We start from the raw sequence: 9,917 nt of genomic DNA on the forward strand, positions 1-9,917 counted from the left end.
AGCTGGCAGGGCTGCAATCCCCACCTAAAGAACTCGGGCACCGCTTCCCAAAGACTGGAAGATGAAGACCAGGAATAGCTCTCCCTGCCAGCACAGGGGAATATTTCTCATTTCTCTGGCCTGCCCAACACTCCTCACACAACCCTGCTGTCACCCCACACAGTGCTGCTGCCAACACCACCTCAGGGAGGTTTTCCCAAGAGGAATCCCAACAAATCACAGCTTTGCTGCTTCCACGTGGTCCCAGCTGAGGAGCTGAAAGGTGGCTCTGCTCTTTCAGGTGCCATCGCTGGCTGGTGTGGCTTCCAGCACACAAAGTGACACTTAGGGCACCCCAGTGACATTAAATATCTAAAGCCTTTAAAACATTAGTGGAAGCATCTAAAGGGGGAAAGGCTCGATTACCAAGATTATTCTTTCAGAGGTTGTTGCACGAGATGTGATGGATTTCACCAGATGCTCTCATCATTTCTACAGCAGTGCTTGATAAAATAGCATCTATAAATACACTAAAAACCCAGTGAATTACAGAAATGACTTCAGTAAGGTTAGAAACACGCTGGCACCATACAGAATGCACTAAAAATATTGAGTGTAGAGACCTCACAGCACCTTTTACGTAGCCTTACAGCTGATTTTAACAAGGAGGGTACTTACTGAGGCTGCCAGATGAGGAATTATCATCTCCTCGGCCTGAGCATGTGGATTTAGCAGCTATTTGTAGAGGCTAATGAAGGCATCTGTATAAACAGGATGCTGAGGAGAAGATTTGACCTTGAAGATCAGATCAGGTAGACCTGCAGAACAAAATGCCTGTTCCCATGCTAGACTAAAAGGGGGAAAACGATCACATGTGAACAAACTGCTGGTTCCCTGTGCCAGATTCCAATCCTGCACTTTCTTCACCAAGCCACAGGCTCAAAAGCATCAAGCACTGCTTCCTGATAAGCAGTGAAAGCCCAGCAAAAATATTTTGCTTAGAGAGCACCATTCCCAGTTTATTTTTTGCTACTAATACTTCCTGTTTTAATGAGGGAAATCAGCATCACCATAATGATTAAAAAATTGGTGATGAGAGGGCTTCATGTCACAAATCAGAGCTTCTGGCAGCCCAGACACACCAGGAGCCCACAGCCAGCTCTGGCCAGACAGAAATGCCATCCAGGGGGATAACTGGGATGCTGATCCCAGCAGGAAAAGCAGCTGAACTGCACAGCTCCCTCCTAGGCTGCAAAGTATCACGGATGATGCCTTTTCCTAGGGATTTCAAGAGGCTTGCCTCTGATCCCACAGATATTTCTCTGCCCGAAGCAAGAAGGAGAACTGACAAGTCTTACATCTTGTGAGCTTAGATCTTCCCCCACAAAACGAGGTCAGAGGAGAGGGAAGGATCTGTGCTAACTCCAGCACGCTCCTCTCCAAAGAGTGAAGCCTTACCACTCTTCTAAAGCCAGCAAATCCTTGTGAAACCCCCTGCCAAGGATCCTGTGGCTAGAGAAACTCTGAGGTGCACAGCAGGGTGGTTAAAGTCACATCACCTTCCAAAAGAAACAGCAGGACCACTGTAGAATTAAGTCTGCTCAGAAAAAAAAATCAAAGTATTAAGGGACCAGGCAGAAAAGGAACTCCCAGCATTACAGAGGTAAATGGCTTTAAAATCCATTCTGCTTTTACCATGTGATGGGTCCCAGCTAGCCTGTGCCATCACAGATACACCTGTTAATCACACACCATACAGCCATAGGGTCTCTCCCTGCAATGCATTCAAGCCTCCAAAAACCACCCAGGAAGTAAAATTACAACATGGGATTGAAAAAAAAAAATATTGCAAAACACTGCCCTGCAGTCATGGCAGACTTCTCTTAGGTAATAAGGCTTAAAGCTGAAATTCTGGGCAAAATCTCCTCAATTTTTAATCAGCTGTATCTCAATTGTTCCATTTTACCTAACATGAAGTCTCCCAACGTCCTTGGAAGTAACGTATTCCACTTTGCTTTCTCCTAAGGATTTCATTAAAATTTAAACAGGTTTTCATTAAGTTTGTTGTTTCATTGAGGGAATTTTTGTTTTAAATAAACCATGGAGAAGAGGTCTAAGAATTACCCTTTATGTCACTCAGTGGAAGCACGTAATTCCTTTTTGGTTTGGAATATTTCCATTTAACAGCAGACTGAGGCACTTTTAGGGTTCCCTTTCCATAACCACGATGGTTTCACAGTTTCACAGAGAAATCAAGACAAAAAGGAGCAGATGCAATTTTTAAGTGCCCCCAATTTAAAACCAAACCCACGCTTTCAAAATGGAACACTTTTAGAATCCTGATTTTTTTTTTTAAATAACAATAAAAAATTAACCCACTGGAACAAAAGCACAGCAAGTTATTTCTACTCTGCAACACAGAGAATTCCTTAGGCACTCTAGAAAATCAGGCTTTATACACATATAGAAGAATCCATAAAACTGCAAAAAAATGTGGGAAAGAAATTGCTAACAAGTTTGCTCATGTTTTCCCCTGAAACCACTTTTCCAGGCTCGACGCATAAAAGGATTTACAGCATCCACTAACTCAGAACTGTCTCTTGGCATGTCAGTAATGACAACTGTGTCTCCAGCAGCAGAAGCTTTTCACAATTAAACAACCAGCCCTGTGTTTCCTCTGAAAATATAAATAGCCATGAACCACAACACCTGATGTATGGCATATCAGTCTCGAGCTGGCTGAGCCCCCAAAAGGAATTAATCCCACATGGCCAAATCTATTCAGGCAGGGCAACAGGTGAATTCCCAGGAAAGGAAAAGTTTCTGATTTTCAAGGAGCCATTCTGTTAGAAACAAGATTTCTAGTTTGATAACCAAAGGGTTCCAAGTTTCTTATCTTCGCAATCTTTCAGCTGCTGTTGATGTCCCCAAAACTTTATTAGACTTAAACTAAAATTTCCCAGTTTTCAGCCAGCAAGAAGTTTCGTTTTGATCTCCATAAATCACATGCAAAGCAGGTTAGGAAACTAATTTTTTTGAATAACAAAACATCTGGCTTAAAATTATTCAAATTAATCTGGGAAGAAGTCATGTTCAGGATTTATCTTTTGAGGGAGGAGGGAGAGGATTGTTTTCCCCTGGCTGATCCTGGGACTCTCCTTTAGCTGCAGCTGGTAACATAAAGATCCTTTGGCTGCTGAGCTCCTGGGGTTAGCGAGAGGATTCATTACAGAACGACTCTGGAGTAGATACAATGATTACAAAATCGAGTGTTTTATCCTAACAGGCCTCCTTAATCTGTGGCTCAGCAATAAACCACAGCACCAGGAGAATTACAGAAGCTTTCCCAGGCAAGCCTGCTGCCTGCATTCCCCCTGGAAGCCATTCAATATCCCTGGCAGAAATATTGGCATCCTGGCATCACCAACTTCAGAGCACCAAGGGGCTGCTGACAGCCCCTCCCCGGGGCTGAACATCAAATCAACGCACCCAGCTGGGAAGGGCTTCAGATTTGGGAGTTTTTGTCTTCCTGAAAGTGCCAAGGAGCACCTTGGGTGAATTCAGTGGTTGAAACAGCAACAACCGGAGAGGTAATGTCTGCTGAAAAAGCACAGGGAATGATTTATCCTGGACAACACTGAAGGAACTTAGTTAACTATCACGGCATTTTTGATGGGGATTGTTCAAGGGGAAAAAAGAAAGGGAAAAAGGAACACAATGGAACCACCCTAGAGATGAGAAATTCCACACGTCCAGACACAGCAGTCCAGTTTTGCCTGAGGTTTATGATGGATTAAAACACCAACAATCTATTTCAAAAGGCTGAAAGTTCCTCTTAACTTCTTCACCCCAGATGTTCAATTTGCCAACAAAGTGGGGATCCACTTGCCTCAGCCATCTTGCAAAATCCCTAAGCTCTTTGGAGGTCACTGAAAATGTACAGCAAGGTTCTAAAATTTCTCTTATCAATTAGCTAGACATGGCAACCCCTCCTCTAAAGAGAAAATGCAAATGAGAATCCTGACCAAGGTTTTGAAAGGGTTGAGGAGAGGGCAGGAATGAGGAAGAGATCCTAGCAAAGGAAAAAGGCATTTTGCATGGTGGGGATTTAGGAAGAAGAAGCAAAAGATGAATTATAAGGTGTGATAAATGGAGCTCCTCAAATGCATCCTGAAAGATGGAAGGCACAATGCCTTGGAAAATGTCTAAATGCTGGGTAATTGCTGAATTCCTGTCCTGGTGAATGAATCCATGGGAAAGCTGCTATCTCCTGCCAAGGCTCTGGCACACAGCTCCCACAACTGTGCTATTAAATGTTTATCACCTACTTCACTCCGTGCTCGTGGACCAACAGCTCCCACCTGGGAAGCTCACTGGGATGGAAAATGTGGAACAGGGCAGCTCTTGCACAGACCCTGAACTCCAAATGCCAGGTGACCTCCCCCAGCACAGAGAAGAGTGAGGCATGAGCCTTGCAGCAGCAGGATGGAGAAGAAAGGCCTCTGGAGAAGAACATCACGGCCAGCAGACACTCACAGCTCCAAGGAGAACAGCCCAGAGTGTCAGATGAAAGCTCAAAAGCCCCACAACTCCCAGAATTCTCCTGTAGTTGATTAATTTATCCAGATTTATTAATTTCTCCTATCTAAAGCAAAGAGGAGCCTTTTTAAAATCCCTTGTTGCCAAAAAAAGCCCTGCCTGTACCTGACTGTTTAGGAAGAGCTCCCCATGGATTCCAAAGGCTGTTCTTAAAAGTGCACAGACAACTGAAGAGGGGCACAACCTCACTGCTGGGCTCTGGACTGCTGGAATACAAGATGCAAAAAGAGGAAAAAGAAGGAGAAAGAACAACTTCTGAGCAGTGAGGGCGCTGTGAATCAACACAGACATGTCCCTATGCACGGAGGGGGTGGAGAGGAGGGAAGGTGGCTGTGGGTCTGAACCTCTGCCCAGCTCATGGGGAATTGAGAGATGCTGCTTCTGCATGAGGGTGCATTTGCTTGGGCAAGAAGGTGACGTTTAGAACCACTAAGAGAAAAAAGAAAAGTTATTTTGTATTAAAAACGTCTTCCTCTGTCCCCTTCATTTGCTGATGAAGGGACAAAAATTCACTTCATCCTCAGGAGAAAGATCTTACATCTAAGGTTCTTTTACCTGGTACCTCTTTTACCTATCCCCATCCCTCTGTATTTCACTGCTGTTTTCAGGGAATACAAAGAAGGAACACACATGCAGCACACGCTTGATTCAAAAATCACTTTTATTTTTGATCCTCAGTTGATCCCAGCTTTCTGAAACCCACAAGCAGATGAGATTTGCTGCACGAGAGGCACAGCATTTCTGTATTGACAAATCTTAACTGCAAAACATTCATGTACATCCAGAGGATGTAGCCCCAGGCTAAGCAGTGGCATTTAAATCACATCATTTAAAAATGAAAATATCTTCACCATTGTAAGAGTTAACAAGCAAACCTTTCAACTGAAATATTCAATTCTGATCTCATTTTTCAGTAGTAACTTCTTACCCTTCTAATGAAATGAAAATGAAGCCCATTTTCCACTGCTAATTTGACATATTCCCTAACCAGAAGTGCTTTGCACTTGCTAACATTTATTTTAAAAGTCACTGAATCTATCCAGAGTAGAAGCTCTCTGGAATTGGAGATTTGAAACTTGGAGGAGGAAAAGACCCCCAGCATTTTTTATTTGTTACCTTTCCAGTCTCCTTCTGTCCAGAGGACAAAATGGAAGTGGATGTTGCTCAGCTGGACTCGCCCCTGCCTGCTGCAGCCTCCACCACTCACAAAGTCACTTTTCAAGCCACTCTCACCGTTCACACCACCTCAAGGCACAGCCCCATCCTTCCCCTCCCCTTTTGTCCTCATCTTGGCACAAACCTGCTGGCAGAAAGACTCCAGCTTTTTTGGATTTGCTCCACGCCTCCCACACACCCAGAGTGACATCAGCGCGTCTCCTCGTGGCCTGCAGCTAAGAAAAAATCAAGTGGATTTTCCTCTTTCTAAGTAAAGGGAGCTGAAAACTCGCTGACAGGAGAAGCCCAGGGGAGGAACACCAAGCAGCTCAGCTGGGAATCACGCTCAGGGAGGTGCTTTCCCTCAGAGCAAAGCCACAAACACGAGCTGAGCCTGGGTGCACGAGGAGCTAGGTCAGCCAAGCAGGACTTGTGCAGCATTAACAATTCCAGCAAGCCTGCAGTGCCTGCATCGCTGCACTTAGAGGTTTGATTTATGCACCAAGGGTTTTCCAGGTGACTTCAGAGACTTGTGAGGCAAACAGCATTCCCACAATAGCCCAGGAGCAGCTCACCTACAGCCACTTCCACATGCAATCATACAATGGCCTAAAGCTCATCCAATTCCACACCAGGCTGCTCCAAGCTCCTGGCCTTGGACACTTCCAGGCATCCAGAGGAAACCACAACCTCTCTGGGCAGCCTGTGCCAAGGCCTCACCCCCCCACAGCCAAGAATTCCTTTCTAATATCCAGTCTGAACCTACCCTCTCTGTTGGTTTGAATCCATTCATTCCCCTTTGTCCTGTCACCTCATCCCTTTGAAACAGCCTCTCTCCATCTCTCTTTTATGTTCCCTTCACCCCAAGGCTTCTCCTCTCCAGGCTGGAGAATCCCAACTCTCTCAGCCTCTCATGGAATGGGTACTCCATCCCTCTAATCACCCTGCCCTCCTCCGCACCAAACACGGACAAAAATCCTAACCAGGCACTGAAAGGAAACAGTGTTTCCAACCACGGCTCAAAACACAATAAAAAGTCGCTACAGGTTTCTATCGCGGGCTGCCAGGACCCTCCACAGCGCATCAAGAAGAGGAGCAAACACATTTAGAAGAATTCCAGAGACACAAAGTAGCTCAGGCTACCTCCTTTTAGCCCCGAGTACCAGAGCAAGGCCGACGAGCGTCACCGAGCAAAACCCTGTTCACGAATACTTAAAAACTGTGATTCTCGCAGCCAGTCACTCACGGATTACGTTCCTAGAGGCACCAGAAAAGAAAATGCGCTGGGTTTGTCAGGATCAGTCCGGGTACACCAGACTCACCGCGACCAGCTGAGGGGGGAAAGCGTTAAGCTGCTGTCATTAACAGCTCATTAATTCAGGGAAAGAAACGCACTGCACCGATGCTTTACACAGCACCACCTCCATCCTGCCTGGCACTGCACATCCGCGGCTTCCAACACCCCGGGAATCCCTCACATCTCATCACCCAGTTAGACTGGTGGGGTCTAAAGGAGAATTCCCAACCTCTCCAAGGAGAGAGGTGCGTGTTCTCCAGCAGACTGGAAGCTGCCAGATCTGTGGCCTGCACCCCAGGCACAGGGGTGGCAAAAAGCAGGAGCTGGAGAGAAGTTCAACAGCACCCTCTCCAACCCTTCCCCAGAACGTGTTCGAGCTCACCTACCTCAAATAAGAAGCCGTGGTAGACACAGGCACCTGAGGGACCAGAACAAAAATAAATCAGGTTAGAAACGAGTAAGAGCAGCAGCACATCCCTCCAGCGAACCTGCTCTGAGCTGGGCAGCCACCAAAAAAATGCAGTTTTGGGGCAGCTGGGCAGCCTCTGGGTAAAGGGACAGGATCCCTGGCGGGCTCAAAAAGGCAGCAACAAAAAGGGGGGGGCCTGCCAAAATAACAGTGTGAATCCTCGCTCCTAAATCACTCCTGCATGGACAACAGGACAGGCTCACAGGGCTCCTCCTGCTCCAGCTGTCCTGGGCCTGCTGGCTGAGGGAAAGCTTCTCCCAGCCAGGGGCAGAGGAGTCACACATCCGAGCACACTTGGCATGTTCCACCCCAATGATCAAATAAAAGGTTAGGAAGTAAAACCAGGAATGAGCTGAATGACAGCTCTTCCGTCGATTTTCTGGGAAGCGGAGCAACTGCGCGCGATCGGTCTCCCAAAATGAGGAGAATGCGCGATCCAAAACAACCCAAGGAGCTCCAGGATGAAAGGGAAAGAGACCGAGGAAAGGCTGCCTCGAGGGACCACCCAGCAAAGTCAGAATTTCCCTGTCAAAGACTGGAGTTCCCCGAGAAATGCAGATTAGACCAATCTGTACAGAAAACCTGGGAGCTACACTTCTTGGAATCAAAAGCTCCTCCTTTGAGCTCATCCTCAGCTCGGCTGCAAGTGGCTGTGGAGGCACCACCGGGAATTATTTTCCCTTGCCAAGAAGAAGAGCCACAGGAGCCCAGCCACACTTCTCTCAAATTCAGCAAATAGCTGTTTTTTTGGCATAGAGAGAAAATAATGTCAAGGTTCATCATCCAGCTCCACCTCAAAATTCAGCGCAAAACGCAAGGTCAAACATTACTGGAAGGCATGGGGGGAAAAAAAAACCCAAAAAACTCATTATGAGGTAGTTAAGACCAGCACAACCCATCTGTTTTACCCCTCCAGGGCTGGCTGAGTTTTCTTTTTAGCTCACTGACAGCTATAGCTCCTTAAAATACCAGCGTGCTCATCCCCTCCGGGGCCAGAGCAGGGAATAGGGACCATGTAGGACCAGAAAGGAAGCTCACCAAGTCTGATCCTTTTTCCCCACCGAGGGCAAAGACACAGCTCCCTCCTTTACAAGTCACCACGGCAGACTAAGATACAGCCTAACTCCGCAAGACTTGGAAAATCCTCCTTTACAAATAAATTTTACTTTTGTCCCCAATTATGGGGCGAGCCAAACACACTGCACACGCGTTAATTAAGGTTCTATGCAACAGCTCCCTGATTTTCCACGAAACTCGAAGCCCCAGGTGTGATCACCACCTGTTGCAAAGCACACCTGAAAAGCATCCTGCAAATTATGACTTGCACATACTGAAGCGCCCAAAAAAGAAACCCCCAGACTTAATACTGTGGTATTTTTGTGGGGGGCATCCTGGATGTGGGCTGTTGGGAGTGTAGTATTCCGGTTTGAGAGTGTTTTTGGTAAAAGCCAAGTCTGTCGGAGCGCTGCCCAAGGAGTTCACATCCCAAACCCACACCTCGCAGCGCCTCAGCTCGCACGCACATCGCTCCTTCTGACCGCTGCTATTCACTGGGAGCTAAACACGGCAATCACGGCGGCAGCAGGATTCGGGGAGAACCACAGCCGCTCCAGAAACCAACATCCCACAGCCAGAGGACGAGGTGGAATACAACCTAGGAGCACGGACGCATCCAACCCACACTCCGGCACAAAACGCGCTGCGTCCCTCCGAGCGCTCCCAACTTGGCTCCAGCCGCCTCCTCCTGAGGCAAGGAGCGGGGCACGGCTGCAGCCGGCTCCCCTCACGCTTCCCCGGCACTTCCCAGCGCCGCATTCCCGAGCTCTCCCCACAGCGAGCTGCGTGAGGGCTGCGGCTGCCGCCGCCCGCCCCGGCCCCTCACGCCGCGGGCTCGCCCCGCTCCAGCCCCTCACGCCGTGCCGGGGCAGCACCCCTCGCTTGGGCACGGCCCCACACGCCGTGCCGGGGCAGCACCCCTCACCTGGGCACGGTCCCGGCGTGAGGGGCAGCCCGGCGATGCCCGGAGCGGGACTGGCGTTCCCCCGTGCCCGGCAGCCGGGCACGGCTTCGCCCCGCTGCCCCTCACTCGCCTGTGGGGAAGCCGCCAAAATGGCGGGGGGCGGAGGCGGACCCCCGCCCGCGCCGGCAGCGCGATCAGGGAGGCAAGGGAGGCAGAGCCGTCCCGTATCCCAGGGGAAAAGGCGACCTGGAGCAGGTTTTCTCCTCAGGGATCCCCCCCCAACCCGCGGGACGGGGACGCGCCCGGCGCGGCGACTCACCTGAGGCGGCATCGGCCAGCGCGGCGCGGAGCAGCAGCAGCAGCAGCACGGCGGCCCCGGCGGTGCTCATGGCCCCTGGCGGCGAGCAGCGAGCGGCGAGTGCCCGCCGGGCCCGCGGCAGGTGCCGGGGCAGCGCCTC

The 9,917-nt window shown here is 49.0% G+C and overlaps 1 protein-coding gene across 1 annotated transcript in view; it reads right to left on the bottom strand.

The window, feature by feature from the left end:
- Positions 1-9,917, bottom strand: part of FRAS1 (Fraser extracellular matrix complex subunit 1) — a 103,337-nt gene extending 93,420 nt beyond the window's left edge. Inside the window, exons 1-2 of the mRNA XM_041459628.1 lie at positions 9,779-9,917; positions 7,417-7,448 (exon numbers count right to left, since the gene is read on the bottom strand). Of these exons, the coding sequence (XP_041315562.1) occupies positions 7,417-7,448; positions 9,779-9,848 (102 nt within the window). The 5' untranslated portion in view covers positions 9,849-9,917. The remainder of the gene's footprint in view (positions 1-7,416; positions 7,449-9,778) is intronic.

This window comes from Pyrgilauda ruficollis, unplaced genomic scaffold (genome assembly GCF_017590135.1).
Source record: "Pyrgilauda ruficollis isolate IOZ18807 unplaced genomic scaffold, ASM1759013v1 scaffold139, whole genome shotgun sequence".
NCBI classification, from domain to species: domain Eukaryota; kingdom Metazoa; phylum Chordata; class Aves; order Passeriformes; family Passeridae; genus Pyrgilauda; species Pyrgilauda ruficollis.